Source organism: Puntigrus tetrazona, unplaced genomic scaffold, assembly GCF_018831695.1.
Source record: "Puntigrus tetrazona isolate hp1 unplaced genomic scaffold, ASM1883169v1 S000000148, whole genome shotgun sequence".
NCBI classification, from domain to species: Eukaryota; Metazoa; Chordata; class Actinopteri; order Cypriniformes; family Cyprinidae; genus Puntigrus; species Puntigrus tetrazona.
The window spans coordinates 942,501-968,562 of record NW_025047824.1 but is presented as its reverse complement, the minus strand read 5'-3'; the positions used below and the strand labels follow the sequence as shown (position 1 = coordinate 968,562).

Here is a 26,062-nt window from a genome sequence, read left to right as displayed (position 1 = left end):
ACACTTTATTAACTATAACTATAACTTTTCTTATTTGCTGCTTATTAATATTTAGCGTAGTAGTTTAGGTGTTAGGGATGTAGAATGAGGCGTTAATTAAAGCTAATATTACTGTTAATATGCGCTTAATTAGCACTACTAAATGACTAATGTTCTAGTAATATGCATGCTAACGAGAAACCAATAGATGCAAGCGTAAAATAAATACCTATTTGGAATAACAGATAATCCTTTTCTCTTTCTCTGTACTGAGGACAGCCCACATTCTCACACACACACACACACACGCACGCACACACACACGCACACACACACACACACACACACACACACACACACACACACACACGCACACACACACACACACACACGGGAGTCCTTCAGTGTTCGGTGTGGACTCGGACAGAATGGATGGATTTATTTCACACAGATCAGCTTCACTACATAAATCACTTACTCGCTTCAGAAGGGACTTCGGGGAATGTGACGCGGGGCTTTAGCTGGAGAAGCGCCGTCTTCTGCTCAGGATGGTACGGTAACTCTCGCCGTTTTCAGAACGCCTTCATCTCTGCTTTAATGTCATGAACCAAACCGATCTCACGGTGCCGATTAGCTCTGTAAAACAGTTTTACACCATTTGTTTTTTATAGGATCGCTTTATGACATGTCTGAAACTTTCAGAAGGAAACGTGGCGAGAGAAAAGACCATGACACATGATGACATTCCTCTGAGGAAGGTCGTGATGTTGCTTGACTGTCCTGTATTCACTAACATGAAAAAAAAGAAATGAGCTCGGATGCAAGTGCCGGTTGCTAAATTGCTTTAGCTGCTCTCTAAAAAGTCACAGAAATGCGTTGCAAACAGAATCCTTGCAGGGACGCCATTACTTGCAATGCAGAAGATGATTTTACGAAAAAAAAAATTATTGAAATTGTTAAAATAAATGATTCAATTATTTTATTTAAATATTAAACAATTACTTAATGCCATATATTCTTTTGAATTAAATTATATATTTTCAAAAGGGAAAATTACTAGTGTGGACAAAGTTATTTTGAAAAACAGTAAATAAATGTAGTAGAATAAATGCGGTATAAATTGTTTTCTGAAAAAACAGTAAAAAATTTAGTACAATAAATGCGGTATAAATTGTTTTCTGAAAAACAGCAAAAAATTTAGTACAATAAATGCGGTATAAATTGTTTTCTGAAAAACTGTAAAAAATGTAATAATTGTGGTACAGAATGTTTTCTGTAGTATAATTAACTGTATTAATTCAAATAAACAATTAAAATGATTAGTTGTTATAACAATTCTAGATAAATTGTGTTTAAAGTATGCAGTAAGGTATTTAGAGATATTTCCAATAAAAAGCAACTTAGTTTTGTAACTGTTTTCTATGGGGAGAAATAATTTACATAGAGCTTAAAGCTGCAGTCTGTAACTATAGCGCTCTAGAGGTTAATAAACCCTGAATTACACATAAAAACTATTTTTACACAATTTATTATTTTTTTGACACAAACTGAAAAAAATAGTGTAGGAAAATTGCTAGTAAAATTATAAAGTAATCAAAATAATATGAAATATAATTTTGTACAATAATGTTTGTTTTACTTACAAATACAACAACAACAAAACTGGTTTAAGAATTACTCTGAAACTATTTTGACTTAGAAATTGCTAGTAAATTTACAAACTAAAAATAAAGAATCGGCAAGACACTGAATTTTGCACCAATATTGTAGTAAAAATATTTTGTAATATCTTTTATTTGCAACCTCAAAAACAATTCAAAGTTACAATATAAATGCAAATGTAACCGTTCTTGCTTCTTTCTGGAACAAAACGGCTTTAATTTAATTCTGCTGTGCTTCAAAAACTATTGTGACAGGATTAGGATAACTTTTGTTTATACTGAGTGTACCGAGAGAAACTGGACACTAGAGACTAGGGTTCGCTCCTATATCTCAACACAAACACACACACACACACACACACACACACACCGAACATCAGTGGTGTGTTTTGATGGATGGCCACTGAGGTCAGAGGAGATTCAGAGGTCGCTGCGAGTGTATTTCAGCAAGCCTCAAACCTGGCGTCGGTTTCTCGCTCGACATGAATGCGGATCGGTCAGAAATACACCGGACGGGACGGGATCCGGTATCACAGACGTGTCCGTTCTCACATCACACGCTTCACCAGGCGGCCCTTGCCTGCTTCAAACATCACATTTTATATCAGAATTCATTTTTTTTTTTAAGAAATTTTAGAAAAACGCTTGTGACAGTCGTTCAAAAGCAGTCGAAGCTAAACAAAATAGACATATTTTATCATAAAACATTGCCTTGTTGAAAATGCTCTAATTTGCATTAAGCATTAAGGCATTAAGCCAGGTTCACAATTCTTGCTTAGTTCAGACACATTAGAGTCGAATGTTTTTATAGAAGGGATATCTCTTTTCGTCACCTTCGGAGCGTAGAGAGGAACGAAACCGTTTGGCGTTTGTAAGCGGAGGAAAAAACCCTTTAAAGATACGAAGCGGAACTGAAATCGCAAATAGACGGACTGCAATAAAATAAACACTTAAACAGTGATTCTTTGCATGTGCTTTGTCTGTATATTGCATTGTCTTAAAATAGCATGCTCTGTTGAGTCTTTCATAATAGCAAACAAACAGACCTTTATGTTTCGTGACGACTTTACATTCGTTTCTTGCACACGAAATTGTAGATGTACAATAAGCACCTGTATGTCAGCTAGCTTTCACTGGAGTGTGATTATTATCTGCTAACTCTTTGTTGCGATGATCTCCCAACATACATAAACTATAGGTACGTTTTCAAGAACACGTCAAATGATTCTGACCCTAACCCTACCAGTCTACTAAAACTCTACTAAAACTCTGAAAGTTAATTGGCATGTAGGCGCAAAGTTGCTTATTGTCAACAAATGGGACCACGAAACCGTTTTTGTAGTTGAACCCAATGTGTGTTTTTAACGAATTTGGCCCCTGTCGCTCGGGCCCTTGTCCTTAAATGGTGTGTGTGTGTGTGTGTGTGTGTACTCCAGCCCACTGGACAGCAGCTATGTCCATTAACCCTGCGGTCTGTCACTGCTGAAACAGCAGCGGCTAAATCCAGATCCACGGACTAAAGGGCCGGATTTGGGCCTGAGGGTCAGAGAAACTGAAAACTCCCCCTGGACCTGGTCTCACGATCTCCCAGACCACACCTGTCCGTCTGTCCCTTACACTCGCTGCCTCCGAACCGCACATTTTCTTCTTGTTGAAGCTGCAGTCCGTAACCTTTTTTGGTTAAAAATCGATATTTGGCCGCACCAGCCATTTCGACCGGAAGCGTCCTTGTCAGGATTTCTGTATTGCTTTGATTCAAAGCACCTCGAGAGCATTTCGAAAACATAAGATGCAGTACGTCGTTTAGGTTTTTGCCATTTTTGAGCGTGCAGCTTCATCATTAAGGCGTTGAGTCGCGGCAGCTATATACGTAGAAAATTCTTACTTGTATATTCCAAGACGTAGATAAGAAAATGTGGTTGCAAAATACACTAAACATCCAGAGTGATTAGATCAATTTGCGCTGAAGACCCGCAATTAAAATCGTTTCGGAAGTAACTGCAGTGGCAGGTTTTAAACAGAGATGGCGACAAAGAGGCAAAACTTTACTTTCGCAGCTTTAACTAAAAACTCGGTGTATATTTCCTTAAGAACCTGCAGGAGATGCATTTGTGTGAAACGCTGTTCTTTTGAACTTTCTATTCATCAATGAATACTGATAGATAAAATGTGACTATTGTGCATAAAACCGCTGGGAAATATATGTAGCAATAGACAAAATACATTGAATGAATGTAATCAATAAAGATTACGTTCCATGAAGATATTTTGTAAATTTCCTACCATAAATATATGATTATGCTTCATTTTTGATAAGTAACATGCATTGCTAAGTACTTCATTCGGAAAGTGATTTTCTCAATATTTCGATTTTTTACAGCCTCATATTCTAATATACTTGTAGAAGCACTCCTATCCTAAAAAAACATATGCATCAATGGAAAGCTTTTTCAGCTTTGAGATGTATAAATCTCAGTTTCGAAAAGAAATGACCCTTATGACTGGTTTTGGGCTCCAGGGTCACAGATGAATCCACAAAATATGAAGCAGCATAATTATTGATAACAATCAGAAATGCATTTGGACCATCGGTTCAGCATTAGAATGATTTCTGAAGGATCACGTGACACTGGAGATATATGTAATGTAATGTAAATTTCGGAATTGTTTAAGATACTAAAAATAATTGTACTTTGCTCTGTGTGATTTTACAGAATCCCGAGTCCTTGGACTCATTGATCCAGAGCTGTCTGTCTGCCCTCTACCCACCGTTTGAGGTCACGGCCTCGACTGTCCTCGGCCAGCTCTTCCAGGTCATCGAGGGTCGTTACCACGGAGACGCCCTCCAGTGTCTGACCGACTTCCTCATCCCTGCCAGGCACCTTCTGGAGAGCGTGCAGCAGGCGGCCTGTGTGAGTGTGGGGAAAAATTAAAAAAACATGCATAAATGAGCTCGGAAATCATGACAATAAGCGACTCGAGAAGGAAAACGCGCGTTTAAAATCATAAAAAAACAGTTTCAAGGCCTAAAATATGTTTCTTTTGATCTTCTGAAAATGTAAAAAGTGTAAAAAAACGGTTTTATCTTAAATTATGCATTTATTTAATACAATTCTATGATGGGAAGAATCATTTTAGATATTTTAGCATTCAGCATTCTATGTATGTTATATAAAATCAAATAATATTAGAGCACAGTTTCTATAATTTTGCCGATTTTTATCTTATTATGTGATGGCAATTATCTGTTCAGACATATTAAATGATCAAATAAAATGTCAAGCTTGTCTTAGGGTTGATTTCATAGCTACCTATTATAAATAATCCTGATTAATATCGACATTTTCAGCACAATTTACCAAAATGTCAGCTCATTTTTTTTACATTTTAAACAACATGACAGCAAAACTCTGCTAGGTCCATCATTTTATCGATTACAAATAAAATTAAATCATATTTTGACACTTCTTGCGCAATTTACAAAAAAGTGATGGAAAAAGTCATTTTAAAATTAAAAAATTAAATGGAAATTTCATGCATTAAAAATAAAACCTAAAAATTTTTTCTGCTTAATTGCACATTTTAAATAAACTAATATGTTTCAGACTAACTGTAACATTTTAAGCTTGATTAGAAGAGTTAATAATAAAAATATATTGTTCATAACTGATATTTACCTTGATATTTGCCTTTGATTTGTTTTCAGGTCTTCTTTAATCTCAAGAGCACTCACCGTTCTCTTCAAATCTAAAAATGAAGATTTGAGAAAAAAATAAAAATTAAAGACATTTTATGACAAAATACACAATGAAGGCACAGTAAAAAAAAAATTGAATCACATAGGTGCCTAAAGCTGAGGAAACACCCTTAAACCTTCTCGTCTACATTCATATAACAGTATGCGCATAGAAAAGTACATGCACACAGTATGGGTCAGCAACCCTTATCATCTTATCTAGTTTTTCAGATTAATAACAACAAGCAACCAGCGTCATCTGAGACTGCAGCATGTCTTTCAGACAGATCGTCTTTGACCACCGCCTGACATTCAGGTCAATTAATGAGTGACTGAAGCAGTCGTCCGTGTGAGGTTCATCTGTTCAGAGCAGTGATTACAGCACGTCTTTGAGCATCGCTCCATCATATTCATTAAATAAGCTCTTAAAGCCCTTTATCCTCCACAGATACTCATCTGAACCACTTCCACGGGCTGCACTGCTTTATTTTCACTTCATAATCACCATCTATATTAGTAAAAGAAGAACTAGCTTAATATAATCGTCAGTAATTATTTCGCGTGAATGCGGACACTTAAAATGCACTTACATTTGACGCGAGGACTTCTGTCTTCTTGCTTTATTATTTATCCATTTAAAGTGGCTTATACAATGCATGAAAGATTTGTTGACACTAATCATGATATATTTGTAACACGTACATAAATCTGTATCTCATGAAACTGTTTCGATTATTAAATATAAAGTATTCCTCCACCCTGGCCCACCAGAATTAACTTATTTTGTTGGATGCATGGATGTGCAGACATAGATGGATAAAGAGATAGACAGACAAATATATATCCATCCATCCATTTATCTATCCTACGATATTTCCTCCCATATGCCCATATTTATCCGTCTAAACTTTAGGGCTAACAAAGCTATAACAAAATATAGCTTTTTAAAGATGTTTTTGAACAAGGCTTTCATTTAAAAAAAACAGTGTCTTGTAATTTATAGAATTTCTTTCATTTAAATATTTTTGAACGGCTTCCATTAAAATTCTAATTTTAATCCTGCATTCTTATGGCTGCCACGTTTCACCTTCAAATGTAAATGTAACATTCCATGAATCGAAGTTCTGTAAAAAAAAAATAAGTAATTTTTACGGTAAAATCTTGTTAAAATGCTAAAAAAAACTTAATAGGTTAGCAGTAAATTCCTGTACCATATACAGGGAAAGACTGTAAAACATCGAACCATGTTGTAATTATGTTTTTAATAGTTTTTGTTATTTCTGTACATATTCTGTTGTTTATTAAATGTTTATTGCTTTATTTAAGTGTCATGCGTGTTAGCATGATGGTGTTTTTTGTGCATGAAAGTGCACCTTCTATATATCAGTATGTACTTCTGCTTATGGCGGAGCTGCTTGGTGAGCTTTGATTCTTCATGTGGCTTTTTCTTTTACTGCCTGTATTATTATGGTGCTTGTCAGTATGTTAAAGAATTCACTGGTTTACATTCAAATTGATTTGTTTGCCAATTACAGTTTTATACTGTAAAATGTAGTTTTGACCTTAAACACATTTACAGTTTTGACAGAGTTTACAGAGTTGGCGACCACAGCTGCCAATTTTGTATGTTTTGTAAAAACTACGCAATTTTTTTTGTCCCGAACAGGCGCCGTACCCTCAGAGGGTGTTCCGGTTTTCCGGGTGGCCTTTGTGTTTACACGATCGCATCGTGATCCAGCTCGCTCCCGTTAACCCCTTGCTCCTCAAACCAGGAGACTTTTACCTGCAGATCGTGCCGTTTGGAAACCAGGCAGCCCGTATTGTCGTCCAGAGCCTTTTGGAGGTGGAGGAGGAACGTGAGCTGCAGGAAACCCCGATACCCGAGAACTCTTACCCCGACATCTTCACTGAAGCCTGGCTTCGGGAACTCAACGAGGGCAGACATGGAAGAACTCTGGCTTGCTGCGTCCTCAAAACCCAGCAGGGCATAGTCAAGGTTCCCTGGATAGAGGTGGCCAATCCTGAATTTGAAGACAACCGGAGGATGGCCTCCTCGTCTACGTCAAACCAACCAGAATCTTTGAGTTCGTGCCTTCCACATACATCTACTCCTTCTAGTTACTCAGTCGAGACGAGGATTCGTCCTGCGCGGGATGGTATAGCAGTATCCTTGCGTTTGGTAGACAACAGCAGTAGCTCCAGACACGCTGAAATGGATCCAGCTCAGTCTGCGATGCGTCCGGTGGGATGGGTGTCTCCAAACACGTGGGACAGCAGAAGTCCAGTTGGCAATTGCAAAGATCTAATGGACCTTACCAAAGAAACTCAAGGATACTCACAGACTTGGACTCAGACTCATGCTCCTCTGCTGAGGTCCAACAGTGCTTCTCGGGAACGTACGGCTTGTGTTCGCACCGTGAGGTTCGCAGAGGAACCCTGCACGCCGTGCATGCAGCGGAAACACGGACAAGGGACCAAAGCTCAAAAATGCCGGTATGCGGAAGCGCAAGAGAAACCTATTAAACCCAAAGAAAGAACTGAGCATCTGAGTATCCTTCACAGATCTGCTCAGGGGAATCCGGCTTGCTGCAGCTCCTCAGAAACAGGTCCTTCAGGTAGTTACTCCAGTAGGGATCAAACACACAACATTTCTCAGGACAAGATACACTGTTTTACTCCGGCTGTGGTTGGGACGTCTGAGAAGTGCCACATTGTTGTCCAAGGAGAGACAAACGAGGCGGACAGAAGCAGCTACTTTGAAATGATTCCCAGGCTGCATGTGGTTCCAGGGAAGAAGAGCACCGCTTTTGGACTCGTGTCTCCCAAGATACAAAGAAGACGTCTACCAGCTCAAGGTTTGGATCATCTATCTATCTATCTATCTATCTATCTATAAATCCATCCTATATCTATCTTTCCATCTATTCTTTCTATTTCTATCTTCTATCTAACCCAACCACCCACTCACCCATCCAGCCATCCATCCATCCATCTATTCTACTTCATCCATCAATCCAATATAGATCTATCTTTCCAAGCATCCATCCATCCATCCATCTTTCATACTTCCAACCTATATCTGCCTTTCCATCCATCTCTCTTTCCATCCATGAATTCACCTACCCACATACCTGACCACCCATCCATCTACATCCATTTCTCCATGTATATCTTTTTTTATCCATCCATAAATCTACCCACCTACCTTTCAATCCATCCTATATCTATCTATCTTACATCTATGCTTCCTATTTCTATCGTTCATCCATCCATCCATCCATCCATCAAACCACCCACCCACTTATCTTTCATCCATCTTACATCTACCTATTTTTCTATCCATCGATCATATCTATTAATCTTTTCATCCATCAAACCAGTATCAATCTATTTTTCCAGGCATCCATCTATCCATCAATCCTATACCTTTCTTTCCATCTCTTATCCACAATCCATTTTTCTATCCTCCTATATCTGCATTTCCATCTGTACATCAATCTTTCCATCCATTCATTCATCCTATATTTTGCAGTTTTCCCGTCCATTTATAACTCCACGCATTCTATATCCATCCATCTTTACATACATATATCCATTCTACATCTATCTTTACATTCATCCACACACTAGCCTAAGAAAAAAGGAGGAAAAGATCAATGTTTGATCAAAAATGTCCAATATGTTTTATTTAAAGACAAGTCCTTATGATTTAATTGAATCTTATTAGAACCAAAGCAACATCTTTGATCATGTTTTAATGCATGCTGGCTTATTCCTTTGAAGATCTCTCTCAGGACTCAAAAACTCTGTCCCCTCCTGCTACTGGACCACGGATAAATCTCTCAGACTCATCAGCACAAGCTGAAACAGAGAGACCACCATCCAGATCATCCACACCTCCTGCACTTACAGCCGACGGCCTCTTTCACTCAGGAATGATGTGTCTTACAGGTAAAAAAAACCCAAAACAACACAAAAAAAAAAACACAGATATCTAATTTTTCTAATTAATATCACCTTTATTTTTGTGTGGAGTAAAATGATCGAGCTGATCTAATAATGCATATTTTTCATTTTAAAATAATAAATCTTAAATTAAATTTTAAATGTGAACATATAGATTTATATATATATATATATATATATATATATATATATATATATATATATATATATATATATATATATATATATATATATATATATAAATAGGTGTTAATTTTCTATATATAAATAAAATTAATTTCAGTATATAATATCCTGTGCTGGGGCGAGTGGGAATGTTTTATCAGCCTAGCAAGCAGAAATAAATCCTTATTGTTAAAACTATAGACTAAGAACCTCATGAATAACGCCCCTTTCTTAATAGCATGCGATTTCTATTGAAATGTAACGCTTATATGTGATCCTGGACCACAAAACCAGCCATAAGGCGAATAAATAAGCTTTCCACTGATGTATGGTTTGTTAGGATCGGACAATATTTGGCTAAGATACAACTATTTGAAAATCTGAAATCTGTGGATGTGAACAAATCAAAATATTAAGAAAAACACCTTTAAAGTTGTTCAAATGAAGTCCATCGCGATGCATATTACTAATCAAAAATTAAGTTTTGATATATACACAATAGGACATTTATGAAATATCTTCATGGAACGTGATCTTTAGTTAATATCCTAATGGCTTTTGGCATAAAAGAAGAATGCATCATTTTGACCCATACAACTATACCAGCTACAAATACCAACTTTTATATACAGCTTTTGTGCTCCAGGGCCGGGTGTACTGTACAAGGACTGCGGTAATGAAAGCATTAGCACTTACAGGACAGCTCTGTGTTTGTCACGGCCTAACGTCTGCCTCCTGCAGGGGGTCAGGACCGGTCAGGCCGAGCAGTTGTGGAGATTTATGGAGATCATCAGGTCTGGGCTTCTGCAACCATTTCAAGCCAGGAGATCTGCAAACTCCTGCTGTACTTCCACACCATCACCAGGTACAGCATCTGCCCCGCTAACACACAATAGATGTTCGCTGCTGAAACGCTCACGGAGGTTATCTTTAGGAAAGAGAAAGATCTAGGGACGACGGTGGTGTTCGATGCACGGAAGAAGCCGCCGCATCCAGAGATCGCCAAAGCTCTCCTTTTGCTCCAGGCGAGTGTGTGTGTGTGTGTGTGTGTGTGTGTGTTAAAACTGCAGCCTGAAAACCTCTTTAGGCACTAAATCTTGAGCGTGTGTCCACAGGAAGTCGATGCTCGTGCTGTGCACTGGGTTCTGCTGCTGCTGAATAAGGACAACAGCCACAGTCATGAGAAAAGGCCCGGGCTTACGGTCAGGGGAGACGTTTTTCTATAGTTGCACACATACACCTGGCTTCAGAGGTTTTCTTTATAATGTTGTTGTGCATGCAAGTGCATTTCTAACTTACTTTGATCTTCTCATCCCTCTACAGATGGAAACTGTGACGTCGCTTAAAGCTCTTTATAAAATAGTGGACGCCGGTCAGCTGACTGCGGCTCTGCACGGATCCTTTCAGTACAATCACTGTGACTGGCTACAGATCCATCAGGTACATGATTGGGCAAGCAATCTGAACCCTACCAGCATTAATAATATTAATAATAAAAATATATATATATATATATATATATATATATATATATATATATATATATATATATATATATATTTTTTTTTTTTTTTAATATCATTATTTTATACCATATTACACTGTTATATTTGAAAATAATTTTGTAAAATGTGTAATTTATCATTTGTATAATATGTATAATTTTACATTTTATTACTCTATTATATACAATTATTTACATTTTATTTTAGAAATATTACTATGTTATCAATGACATTATGGTATTATATTTGTAATTATATTCAATAATACAAGATTATAATTAATCAAACATAATATCTGATCAACTATAATATATATATATATATATATATATATATATATATATATATATATATATATATATATATATATATATATATATATATGTTTGATTAATTATAATCTTGTATATATTTCACAATATTTAATTACATTACAATTACACATTTTTTTGTTACAGAAACTGTATCCGTTTGTGTCAGATCTTCAGGAGGCATCCGCTCTGTTATCAGGAGCCATAAAGACACTGGAAGGCGTTCATAAGATCGACACAGTGCAGGTAATTAAACGTTTTCTGTCTCAAACCAACCTCCCACCTCCAAACTAAATTATCTATACATAAAAACATGCTGTACACACCTCTGTGAATACGTTAAATGGCGTTAAATGACTGTGTGTGAATCAGGACGTGCAGCAATGCATCGAGGAGCAGGGGGCTCTCATGAAGGACGTGCTGGGAGACGCACGATTGGTCGGATTGCAAAGAGGAAGCGGAACCATGCTGGCGAGGCTGAGGCGGGAAACTGAAGTGAGGTCACCAGACTGTGAAAAGAGCCGGTAAACACAACACACACACACACACACATAAACACACTTCAGATGCACTCTACTGATCTTACCGATAATACCGATGCAGTAAGTCACCTGTATTTCTCTCAGTGAGGTGATTGACACCGTCACACATCTGTACAACTCCATGGAGGAGCAGGTGCACATCCTGGCCAGGAAGTCCAACATGTCCCTGCAGCACCTGGACTTCCTGTTACAGCTCAGAGAGATGGAGTCCAGGTTTGCAAAGGTAGCGACAAAGAAAGTTTGAAAATGGGGCTTATTTAAAGACGAAACATCTGGGGCTTTAAAAAATTATCTTCTGCGAAGATACAGTAAAAACAGGAATATTGTGAAATATTATTACAATTTAAAATAACTCTTTTAATATATTTGTTTCTGTGATCAAAGCTGCATTTTCAGCATTATTGCTCCACGTGATTCTTCAGAAATCATTATAATATGCTGATTAGTTTTGCAAGAAAATTTTTTCAATTTTTTCAGGATTCTTTGAAAAACATGACAGCATTTATTTATCTTTTAAATTGCTATTCATTTTTATTTTGCATAATTTATTTATTCTAATATTTTATTAGATTTATTTAGTCTTTATAACAAATATATTTTCTGTATTTCTATCAATGCATTATAATATATATATATATATATATATATATATATATATATATATATATATATATATAATTTTTTTATAATAGAAAATGTTTAGAAATTATAATGATTTTTATTACATTTAGTGGTATAATATCATAATTGAATTTATATTAAATTATTAAAATAAAAATAATATAATAATATAATAAATTTAAAATTAAATTTGATTTTATTAAAAATAAAATTGTAGTATTTATTATATAATATTACAGTATATATTTAAACATGAAACGATCGCTATTGCTGCTTGTCGTTCTCTCCAACATTACAAATGTCTTTACTGTCTTACATGAGTCTGAATAAAAACATTGGTTTCTAACAACAACAAAATGTGAGCCCAGACGTTTGAACTTTTGAGTGAAGCGCCTCTCTCTGTAGATAAAGGACTGGTTCGACACAGAAGGAGAAGCGCGGCTCCAGCAGGCTGAATCTGTGGAAGACTGCAGCGAACGGATCCAGCAGACGCTGCAGGGCTTCAAAGCTTTTCTCTCCGAGGCAAACGTAAGTCAACGTGAAAAAAACCTACGGTGCCCCGCTGCATAACCCACTTCAAATGTGTAAAGGTCGAACCTCAAAATCATTAAGCGGCCCAAAATCTTGCGCTAAACGTTTTCTCGTAACGTGTCAGGAGAGAAAGCACCAGGCGATGATGCTGGTGTCGGACGCGGAGAGCGTTCAGGGGCCAAACTATCCCGAGACGGAGGTGTTTCACAGGATGGTGTCCGTGTTTAAATCCGGTCTGTCTGACTTTGTGTCACGAGCCGAGCGCTGCTGTGAAGAGCTGAGCATGATGGTCTACATCTGCCACTTCTGTGAGAGGGTAGGCTTTGTGCTTTTTATACTGTTCTCTGTAGTTCACTTATGATGTTAGCAATATTTTGACACAGACAGTGAATATGAATGGCATATACTGAATGTAAACGCATAATAATGTGACATTAATGCCGGATCCTGTATAGTCAGCATAGCATCATCTTACTGATGCTGTCTGGATCTCCATTAAAATAAAGGGGCTAAACAGCCAGTGACGTAGAATTGATGGGCGGGGCTAAACAGCCAGTGATATATAATTGGTGGGAGGGGCTAAACAGCCAGTGATGTAGAATTGATGGGCGGGGCTAAACAGCCAGTGATTTAGAATTGATAGGAGGGGATAAAGCAGAAGTGATGTAGAATCGGTGGGAGGGGCTAAACAACCAGTAATGTAGAATTGGTGGGAGGGGCTAAACAGCCAGTGATATATAGTTGGTGGGAGGGGCTAAACAGCCAGTGACGTAGATTTGATGGGCGGGGCTAAACAGCCAGTGATACATAATTGGTGGAAGGGGCTAAACAGCCAGTGATTTAGAATTGGTAGGAGGGGATAAACCATAAGTGATGTAGAATCAGTGGGAGGGGCTAAACAACCAGTGATGTAGAATTGGTGGGAGGGGCTAAACAGCCAGTGATATATAATTGGTGGGAGGGGCTAAACAACCAGTGATGTAGAATTGGTGGGAGGGGCTAAACAGCCAGTGATATATAGTTGGTGGGAGGGGCTAAACAGCCAGTGACGTAGATTTGATGGGCGGGGCTAAACAGCCAGTGATACATAATTGGTGGAAGGGGCTAAACAGACAGTGATTTAGAATTGGTAGGAGGGGATAAACCATAAGTGATGTAGGATCGGTGGGAGGGGCTAAACAACCAGTGATGTAGAATTGGTGGGAGGGGCTAAACAGCCAGTGATATATAATTGGTGGGAGGGGCTAAACAACCAGTAATGTAGAATTGGTGGGAGGGGCTAAACAGCCAGCGATATATAATTGGTGGGAGGGGCTAAACAGCCAGTGATTTAGAATTGGTTGGAGGGGATAAACCAGAAATGCTGTAGAATCACTGGGAGGGGCTAAACTGGCAGTCACGTAGACTCAGTGGGAGGAGCTAAACATGCAGCGATGCACAGATCTGCTTCTGTGGAGGCGGTGCTTGTCAACACTATTACATCACAGAGAAGCACATTCCCCAAGCTGTTGTTTTTGGAAGACTGCCTTCTATATAAGCTGTTCTTAGACTAATGTCAAATTGTGAGTTTTTATAGCTCAACGATTTCAAAAGATCAAGGGTATGCATAACATTCTCAGTTCTGACCCCTGTTAATGCACCAATTTACAAAATTCTTATAGCTTATGATAAATGAGTGATTATCGTCACCCTCAAACTCAGGACTTAATCAGAAACCCCGCTGAGATTTTACATACAATCACATGAGACCCGCAGCTGTTCAGTCTTGACGTCAATTCATTAGTTGGGTTTCAAAGGCTTTCAAAGAGTCGTAAAGGCTTTTTTTTTTTTATTTATGCACAAATTCATCTGCACTTAACATTTTAAGAGGTCTGAACGATTCTCTACAAATCAGAACAACTCTCCTATAATCTCCTAATTAGTTTAAAACACTGGTAACATAAATCATGAAATCATGCTGCCACCTAGTGGAGTGTTATACGCTACAACCAGACACATACAAACTTGCCTTCCTTCCATAATCGCCTTTGGTCATTTCAACAGAAATGATCACATTTTAAATCCATGTTGTATTTATGACTCTTTCTTAAATAGACAGAAAATGGCCATAGTGGTTACCATTTGCGTAAACCAAAGTTTCACTACAAATGCATGGTTAAACAATGGTTGGTGTGGTTAAACCATGGTGTAACTATAGCAGCCATGTAAAATGGTTGAGGGTTAAATATATATATCATATATTCTATCTGCATTCTGAGTAATTTTAGATATTGAGCTTCAAAGTTTTTCTTTATTAAGTTTTTACATCACATAGACTTCTGTGGATATATCCATTTTTGTTAATAACTGTTAATAACTGCTCTCAGGCATCAGCCGTGGCCGGCGACTGCAGGCTGTTTCTGGATCAGGAGCAGTACCTCAGCTCTCCGGACGAGGAGCGCTGGACACATCTTCACGCTCACCTGCTGAGATTAGACGAGTTTTCCCCCGAGCACTTCCAGGAGGCGCGAGCGCAGGCCTGCTCCAGCTCCAGAGCTCTTCAGGTGTGGGACGCCGCCTGGATCCACTGCCAGGAGACCAGGAGACAGCTGGAGGAGAGACTGGGGCTCCTGGAAGGGGTTCAGACCACCGCTGGACATCCCTCCGATCGGCCCGAGGTCCTTCCAGGTCAGGGCATGGAAGCTTTAAACTGACATAAAAAAATAAAATAGTAAACTACTCACTATTGCAAGTTTAAACTCCCCTTCATATTGTGGGTTTACATCATGCAAATATAAATTATTACTCCACAAAACGTATAATTCTTTTCAAAATCGTTAACATCATACAACATTCCTCTCTTGATTTCTTAGTTTACTTTATGCAATTCTGACCTTTTTTTCTAGGAAATTAGTTCTCTAATATTACTTCATACAATTTGACTTTTTTTAAGAAGTCAAAATTGCAAGTTTGTATGTTTTCATTGTGAAATTTAGAGGTTTTTTTCCTCTGAATTCTTATATAATTCAATTCTGATTTATTTTTATTTACATCCTGCAGTTTTTTTTCTTTACTTTTTTTTACTGGCAATATGGTAAATAAATTCATAGTTATGACATATATATATATATATATATATATATATATATATATACATATATATATATATATATATACACATACATATATACATACATATATAACATATATACATATACACACACACATATATACATATATATATATATATATATATACATATATATATATATATATATATTCACACACACAAAATATTATTATTTTATTTAGAATAAAAAATAATACATCTTAATAGCTTAAAAAGCTACTGAAAAACAAAACTTTAAAATTTCAAAAAAATTAAAAGGTATGTTTTGCATTGAACAATTCCTCATATGTAAGGGAAAAAAAATACTATCTTAGTCTTTTCTCTACTACAAGTTTTCAAACAGTTGTGGATCTAGATATTTACTATGACTTAAGACATTACACCTTGTTTTCTGTGAAAATGAATCAAAAAATACCTAAAAACAAAGCTCAGTAAATCATCTCATTCTGCTTCTCCAGCAAGTTAAGGATGGTATATATTTGTAATAGACAACAAGAAAAAAAAATACGTTGCATTAACATAAATAACATTTTGGACAAATCACGTACCCCAGCACAAGAGGAGCATCCGTCGGAGAGCCGGGCGAGTCGGGCGAGGGACAGCATTCACGGCACCGTCACCTGCTTCAACTTCAGATCCAGCCACAAATCCCGGAAAGAGGCCAAAAGCGCTCCGACCGCGAAGGAGTCTCCTGCAGACTGCGGCCAGAGAGGCAGAAGAGCGTCCCAGGAGCAGAAACCCGTGGCCGGCTCGAGCACGGTGGGCTGTCAGTGGTTCCCTTGGCAGAACGCGGCCGGCAGAACCGGCAGCAAGGGACCCGAGCTCCTCATCACAGAGCCCGTCTTCTCTCAGGCGGCCCGAGGAGAGGCCGAGGTGATCCCAGACGGCTGGAGAACGGATGGAGAACACGCTGCATCCGACCCGAGAGCCCAAACGCAACCGTGTGAGTGACCCGTGGTACTTTAATCTATTCTAAAAGGTAAAAAATATTTAATGTAACACCTTATCGCTGCTTCTGGAACTATTTTTGATCCATTCAAATCACGATTTATTGACCAAAGTATAGTGTGCCCAGAATTATAATTTTTTTATTTACTCAAATTAAATCATTTAAATAAATGGAAAATATATGTACAAAATACGTTGTCTTTATATATAAAGTTGAATCACTGTGGGTTTGCGGTTTGTTTTCTAGCTAGTAGTAAATAAAACTCAAAAGGTTGGAGTCAGTGAGATTTATTTATGATTTTAAAAGAAGTCTATTTGACTTTTAAAAGAAGTACTCGCCAAGGCTGCATTAATTCGATCAAAAATGCGGTAATACTGTAAAATATTATTACAGTTTAAAACTAAAAGAGTTTTCTGCGTCAGTCGTAAAATGTAATTTATTTCCGTGATCAAACTTATATTTTCCGTTACCGCAGTCTTCAGTGTCACATGATCCTTCAGAAATTATTCCTAAATGCTGATTTTCTATTAAAACTATTATTCTCACATTGTGCTATATTTAATCATTTCGAAAAATAAATGTTGCAGACTCCAAACTTTTGAAGAGTAGAGTATAACACGGAAAAAAAAAAAACGAGTCTCAATATTTTTCATGCTATTTCTTTTTCTGTCCAAAAGCTTGCACTGATGTCAGAAAGGTAACGTTACAGCAAAAAAGACCAAAGGAAGGATTTTAAAAGCGGAAGCGATGTGTAAAAATAGCGCTTTCAGATCAGTTCATTAACTACAGCTGTAAACATACTCATGTAAGACAAGCATTATCATTTCTGTAATTCATATCATAGTATTTCCATGGTGCCACACAACAGCACTTTTTTTAAGGGAAGGCTGTCACAGCTAATGTTTCAGTATAGATTCTAGTTATTTTAGAAACACACTCTTATCTTAATTTCTCTGCAGGAAGCTTCATCGCATCATGGAGGAGCTCCTTCTGACGGAGGCGGAGTACGTTCGCTCTCTCGGCTACATCTTGACTCACTACTTCCCCCTGCTGTCCCGGCCGGACGTCCCCCAGGATCTGCGCGGACAGCGGGGACGCATCTTCGGGAACCTGGAGAAACTGTACGACTTCCACTGCCAGCACTTCCAGCGGGACCTGGAGGCCGGTCGGTCGGAGCCGCTCCGAGTCGGCCGCTGCTTCCTCCGTCACGTGAGGCGCCGCTGTAGTTTGAGCGTAATCATACCGCCTTTATTATAAACAGAGCATCATTTTAACCTCGCAGTCATATCTGTTAAAACAGAGAGAGAGTTTTGGACTTTACGCCCTTTACAGCAAGAATAAACCCCAGTCTGACGCTCTAATCCAGCATCACAGATACTTCAAGGTGGGTTTGTTATACGAAATATACATAAAATAAATGTCATTTAATTTATATATTATATTAGAATTCATGCGATGTTGTTTTTATATTATTTAACATATTTCGTATATTTTAATTTAAATATTATATAGTACTTAAATGTTAATATAATACATATATAAATATGTAATATATATTTAAAAATGTTTTTTTAAATGTATATTTAAATAGCCTTTTAAAATAATACATGCAAAATATAAATATATAAATTAATGTGCGACATATAAAAATGTAATAAAATAATGACTGTATAATAATTAGTTGAGGTCAAAAGTTTACACCCCCCTTTCAGAATCTGCTAAATGTTATTATTTTGCCAAAATAAGAGGGGTTATACAAAATGCATGTTGTTCGTTTGGTACTAACTGAATAAGATATCTCACAAAAAAAGATTTTTACGTCTTACACAAGGAAAATAATAGCAGAATTTATAAAAGTGATCTTATTTAAAAGTTTACATTGCCTTGATTCTCAATACTACTTAATCGGTTTTAACGCTTAATTCAAACGCTTTTCAACAATGACTGTATGATTTTGAGATTCGTTTTTGACACTGAGGACAGCTCAGGGACTCACATGCAACTATTACAAAAGGTACAAATTCTCACTGATGTTCCTGAAGTACACGATGCATTAAGAGGCGGGGGCATGAAAACTTTTGAACATAATGGAGTTTGGTACATTTTTCCCTAAATATCATACTTTTTCATTTAGTACTGCCCTTTAGAGGCTACAAATGATAAATAAATGTCTCTCAGAAGACAAAATAAGTGGCTCTTAATGCGTGTTTTTTTCCTTCTGGTGCATCAGCAAGCGTTTGAACCTTCTGTAGTAGTTCGATTTGAGTAAATCGAGCCACTTTTTGTCCAGCGTAAGCAGATGGAGTTGGGCGACAGCATGGATCTCTCATCATATCTGCTGAAGCCGGTCCAGAGGATCAGTAAATACAGTCTGCTGCTGCAGGAGATCCTGGACGAATGTGTGCCGGATCAGAGCGGAGAACGAGAGGAGATCCAGGCGGCTCTAGAGGTGGTGCGCTTCCAGCTGCGGCACGGGAACGACCTGCTCACTATGGACGCCGTCCGCGACTGCGATGTTAGTTATGAAGCTTCAAGATGGATTTAAAAAAATAGTTCACCAAATAAATAGGTCACCATATGTGGTGCACGAAACCAGTCTTAAGTCGCTGGGGTATATTTATAGCAATCGGCAAAAATGCATTGTATGGGATAAAATTGTCCAAATTGTCAAAAATCATTAGGACGAATAAATATCCATATCCACTCTGTTTCCTACTTTGAATATATAAAAACTTAATTGTTGATTTATTTGAATATTTGAATATTTGGATTTTTTTTTTGCACCCTTAGATTCCATCGATTGTATTAAGTTAAGTCCTATCCTAATAAACCATACACCAATGGGTTTCACATGATGTATAAATCTCAATTTAGAAAAAAATGGCCCTAATGATTGGTTTTGTAGTCCAGGGTAACATATAGTTATATTTTTCTTACTTTTTGTCTCTCACTCATCTCAAAATGGTTTTACAGTTTTTCCATAATATGCAAGGAATAATCATTATATGTTTTGTCGTTACGTTTCTTCAGCTGAATCTGAACGAGCAGGGCCAGCTGATTCGACAGGATGAATTCTGGGTAATCTTCCGCAAGAAGCGTTCCCTCCGGCGAGTGTTTCTCTTCCAAGATGTCATCCTCTTCACCAAGACCAAAAAAAACGACCGTGGAGATGATGTGTATGTTTACAAAATGTCCATCAAGGTATGCGTGTGAGAATATTATATAATGTTTCTATTCATCAGAGAATTCTGAAAATAAACTGCATCACCGTTTCCACATGTTTCAAGCAGCACAACCGTTTCAAACACTGATAATAATGAGATATGTTTCCTAAGCAGCACATCAGCATTAGAAAGATTTCAGAAGGATCATGTGACACAGTTGAGTAATAAGGCTGAAAATACAGCTTTGACCACAGGAATAAATTATATCATACTACATATTTAAATAGGAAATTATTTCCCAAAATTATAGTTTTTTCACAGTAGTTTTGGTCAAATAAATGCAGCCTTGGTGAGCAGAAGAGACATCTTTCATAAACATTTTACTAAATTTTACAGACCCCAACATTTTGAGCAGCAATGTATATTTATAAATGCATTTCCCCCAAATATCATACCAATCCTAAATGTATAAAAGAGTTTAAAGAGTTTTGTTTGCAAAAACATATAACTCAAAAATCAGTTCAGTTCAACTTATTGAAAATAATATATATATATATATATATATATATATATATATATATATATATATATATATATATATTTTTATTTTTTTTTTTTTTTTTATTATTATTATTTTTTTTTTTTTTAAATAATATTTTTTGTGTTTTATTGTGTTATGGGGTTTTTTTGGTTTGTTAGTTTTTGGCTTTTTTCTAGTTTTTTCCTAATCAAAATAACCTAGCTTCAATGCAGCACGAAAATTTTTTGAAAAATGTTAAACAATAAATTGAACTGATTCATTGAATCCTCTCATTCTCCCTGGGAATAAAACTTATTCATTCAGAGTCAAGCAAAAAATCCCAGCAAACTCACTTTCTTTCAACTACACTGACGCTTAAATATTAGGTGCTTGTTTAAACTGCACGCAATCTATATTTCAAGTTCGCTCAATGTTTCTCTGTAGACCTGTGAGATTGGCATGACTCACTCGTGTGGCGTGAGCGGCAGGAGTTTCGAGATCTGGTTCAGGAGGAGACGCTCTCAGGACACCTACATCCTACAGGCCGAGACGCGGGACGCCAAAGAGGCCTGGACCAGAGACCTGGAGCACATACTGTGGGAACAAGCGCTGAAGAGCAGAGGTCAGGACATAATACAACACTACATGGAGGAAATTAGGCACCTATAGGCCGAGTTTAAATGGGTTCATGTCCATGGATCTACAGGACTTGATGTTTGTGTTTCAGAGCTGAGGAGACAGGAGAGGTTGTTCATGGGAATGGGCTGGAAACCCTCCGACATTCAACCTAGAAACGCAGCTGTTAGCAACCACGCCGTGAATGGTGATGTCACAGGAAGAGGTATTTATCAGCCAATCGCAGGCTGACAATTTGCATGCATAAAACTGATCCCGTTGTATAAACTCAAGGGCGTAGGAACGGTTTGAAAACCATCCTGAAATGCAATTATTCTAGCGTTTCACAATTGGGATTTTTATCAAAGATCTTCTGTTGTCTTTTTTTCATCAGGTAGTTTATTTTCTGTCAGAGTCTTGGCACACAAACTTTACCAGGTGTGGCTCGGGTCATGAATATCAATTACATTGGGATGTTACGCTAACTAATCTGCAACTAATTCGCTGAAAGGCAGATAATAGTTAGTGAATGCTAGCTATAATGTGGTTACTGCTTAACACTTGCTCTTTTGTTCGACCAAATCCCAGGCTGACAGAAGCTTCTGCTTGATCTTAAAGAGATTCACCGAAAAAATAAACATTCTGGCATTTACTGACCTTCGTCCAAACCTTTATGAGCTTCTTTTGTGGAGCAAAAAGATACTTGGAAGAACGTTGTTAACTAAGCGGTTATGGGTCCCACTGACTTCCTTTATAAGGGTGAAAGATCCTACTGTATGTCTGGGAAAAATACTATGGGACCCAAAACTGGTTACCAACAGTCTTCAGTAAATGATTGGTACATTTTTGGGTGAACAATCTCTTTAAAGCTGCCATTTTACACATCAACGCTTCGCAATTTCATTTAATTCACATTGCAGCCAAAAAATAAATCAATGAAAGCCTGTTTCTGCAACGGAAGAAAAACGGACTTCTTTTCTCTCGATACTGATGAGAAATAGCCGAATAGCGCGACATACACTCAATGTAGAAGATACAGAAAAGCGAGAAATATGGTTTCTCATAATTCTAAGGGACTTTCTCAAAGTTTTGACTTTCCATCTTGCATATTCGAAGAAAAAGGGCCAAACTGTGAGATATCAATTTAGAAGTCAGAATTGTGAGATAAAATGTCACAATTGCCTTTATACCTTTGTCAGAAACAAGCTTTTATAAAAATCACAAATGATTATCTTCTAAATGTGAGAACGTACAGTAGAATAGTTGCTACGCCCCTGAAAAACTTGCCCTTTTGCAGCTGCTTTCATGAAGTAAAGCCCTTTTTAGTCACTACCTGAATATTCCCGTACTTTTCTTCTGGCAGAAGTTGTAGGAATCCTTAAAAGACCCAATCCCTTGGTGTCCAGCCTTCAAAGGGGCGTGGCTTTACCGCGGCCAGATTCGATTGGCTCTGGCAGCAGCACGTCAACCGCAGGCAGCCTCTCATCGTCCTCGTCTGGGCGGGGCTCCATGTCACCCAGCGTCTTCCAAGGAAAATACGGTAACAGACGCTCCCGCTTACTGGAACACGAACAGTCTCTGTACGGTGATACTGTAAAATCTCTCTCTCCGTAGATTCCTCTACCGATAACACAAGTTTATTTAGCTGTGCCGACCATAACTGCCCCACGCGGAGAGCGTCTGTGTCTTCACTGCTGTACTCCAGACCTTCAGCGTGTCGGTCGTCTCCGGCTCACGCTCTTCACTACAGCTCACCTGGCCTGTCCAGGAAGAAGCTCGGTCCACAAACAGACGCTCACGGCTCTCTAAAGGTTGAGAAATAAAACACACGTCAGCTCTGTTCAAAACCCAGCAAGCTGCCTGCTTGCACTGACAGAAATAAAAGGTACAAAAGCGCTCACTGGGGTGGCGCCTTTTCAAAAGGTACACTTTTGTACCTATTTGGTTCAGATGTGTACGTTTTAGGCACTAATATGCACCTTCAAAAGACACCAAAATGAATCCTTTATGTACAAACATGGACGTTTTATTTCTGACAGTGCAGGCAACGTTTCCGGGCAAAGCAATGGCAAAAGCCTCCAGTGCATGGGGCTTAACTATAAGTTTTTTGACTATTTGCTTCAGAGATTTGCTTAAAAAATGACAAAATACCATACACTTTTAGGTGCTAAAACTGAGGAAAAGCTATAGGGTTTGAAACATAACATAACACTGATATTCCATATTTCAGCTCAGACTGAAAGTTAATCATGCTTTTGTCTGTGTTTACCGTAGTGTCAGTTTGAAGAGCCGATTCGTTCCAAGGCATCAACTGAAGTTTAGCTGTGATTGAGGTAAGTTAAATTAAACAGCCCTTATGACGAGTCCAGAGCAACAGGCTGACATGCATGAAAAATATAAAAACGCTGACTTATAATATGCGTGTATTTTTACCTTATTTGTTCAATGACTCCCAAACAATTCATTCTTCGATTTTGATTCTTCAATTCTTTGATTCTTTGATTAAATCAGTGTTCGTGAGTTTTAATTGCGGCACCTAGTGGCAAAGCGTTTTCATTTTCATTCAGACAAACACAAAAAGACCAACAAGGGGGTCTTTAATATGCTAATATTAGGGATTCGTTTTAAAAATGACTCGTTTCAATGATTCGGAGTCAACCGAATACACGGTTACGCGCTGCAAAGGTCATTTTCAAAAATCCATAATAGGGGCGCTTATAGAGACACTATATTAATACAGCTCCAATCGATAAAGCTGTATGCCCAGCCTCTTGTAGGGTGATATAATGAATATGAGCCTATATAACAAATCTCAGCTGCTTGATTGCTTGCATTGTCCCAAAATGCGGTCGCCCGGCTCCATATTAAGATATCATAAACACGAACATCGCGATTTTCCATAAAGCTGTGAAAAACAAATTATACTTCACAAATACGTGCAAACAATAAATGACGTGTTTTCTGAATGCATCCTTTCCTCAGGCACGCTCGCATCTCTCCAGAAGCGGATTACTGGACGCTTCAAGCGAGAAACTCGTGCGAGATGCCACCGTTTGGACACACCTGATGAAGAACAAACCTGAACGGAGCAAACGTTAGATTTTGGTTTCAATGAATGCTGTGGGAAAGAAGAAAAGAACGCGATGTAGACCAGATCTGCCATTACGGACCAGTTCTTTACTTCCGCTACCGACCATCTGAGAAAGACCTAGAAGGACGTTCTCCTGGAAAAGCTTTATTGTGCGATATTTAGCATGAGACGATATTTCTTGAGCTGTAAAAATGTATTTTGAAATCAGATGCAATGTATAAGCGATGTTTAACATTATAACTCTAAACATCTGTTCTATCATGATCATCAAACGTCCCAAATGTTGTGCTTTGTACATGTATCCAGCTTAAAAACCCCAGTGTGGTTTATGGGTTCAGGGAATTTTGAAAATATATACACACACGATTGCTTGAAAGTGCATTTTGATTATTAAAATTTGACTCTCTATAGATTACACACATCATGTGTAAAACTACTGGACTGTTTATTTCGTGTAGCGTCGTATACTAGATATCAGTACCTTAGCTGTGAGAGAGAGAAAACTGTATTTTATTATTTAAAAGATTTATAATAAATAAACGGTCGTTATAATTTGCTTCGTTTTACGTCTTTCTTTGGAAATATAAACAGCGAGACATTGGCAGCCATCAAACTCTGTGGTTTTAATATCACTTAAATATTTTTGTTTTAGATTTTTTTCAGTTTTTATTTAAAATTTGTTGCGTTTTTGCTTTTAAAAAACATTTAATTGTATTTAATGTTGCTTTTTATGTGATTTTAACCATAGACCGTTGCCGTTTTGGGTCTTGATTTACATAAACAGGCCGTCAGATGAACATGAATTAGCAGAAATACATTCCTTATATATTATAATAGTGTTTGCTATTCATAACTATTTTTAAAAATATTTTTAAACTATTTTTAAATCTTTATTTCTAGCACATTTAGCATGTTTGTCATTTCTATCACTTTTCTTTGTTTGCTTTAAAATATATTTAAAATATTCCCGTTAAAAACCACTATTTTACTATTTTAGTTTCCGTTTGAATTCATTCAGTATTTCACCTTATATTTAAATGTCAACTAAAATATATTTCACTTTTAGCCGACGATATTAACACCGATACGGTCAACATTGCACAGCATCTGGCAAATTAATAAACTGATATATGTAAATGAAGTTCTGGTAAACGTCAACTTATCCAAGTGGCTTCTTACCTGACGAAATTAATAGTATAGGCATCCTACAACGATATGATTTACAATCTATCTTCAATACAGTAAAGGTCCGACCCAATGCCAAGGATTGTTTTTAGTTGGGCGTTGATTTAACATTTTATTAAACATACTACTAAAAGTAAAATCCGGAGCTTTGAACGTTCAGAAATAACAGACACGTTAGCAAAAAGTTAATATTTTGTTAGCTAGGCGAACTATAAGAAGCCAGAGCCCTCGAGGGAAACCCGACCAGCGAAAGCGACTCTCTGATTAACAACTTCACAGTCGCAAGCGGACATGTACAGGGATGTATTTATACATAAAGATCATAATGAATGCGCTTCTACAACCCCACAGAGACCGTTCGTCGGAAATAGACTCGTGTAACATGACAGGCCGTAATGTGATTTAATGCCAT

The 26,062-nt window shown here is 37.5% G+C and overlaps 1 protein-coding gene across 1 annotated transcript; it reads left to right on the top strand.

Annotated features, from left to right (window-relative positions):
* Positions 1–385: 385 nt before the first annotated feature.
* Positions 386–25,156, top strand: si:dkey-65j6.2 (pleckstrin homology domain-containing family G member 4B). Its single transcript, XM_043230143.1, is given in 26 exon segments — positions 386–530; positions 4,355–4,552; positions 7,043–8,231; positions 9,160–9,327; positions 10,249–10,372; positions 10,442–10,532; positions 10,623–10,709; positions 10,831–10,947; positions 11,471–11,569; positions 11,696–11,847; positions 11,950–12,088; positions 12,892–13,014; positions 13,142–13,333; positions 15,384–15,684; positions 16,680–16,804; positions 16,807–17,069; positions 18,035–18,284; positions 18,376–18,459; positions 19,366–19,590; positions 20,106–20,276; positions 21,204–21,381; positions 21,487–21,600; positions 22,738–22,914; positions 22,989–23,185; positions 23,649–23,707; positions 24,357–25,156. Coding segments are annotated over 25 exon segments (4,815 nt in total). The 5' UTR covers positions 386–527; the 3' UTR covers positions 23,697–23,707; positions 24,357–25,156.
* Positions 25,157–26,062: the final 906 nt, after the last annotated feature.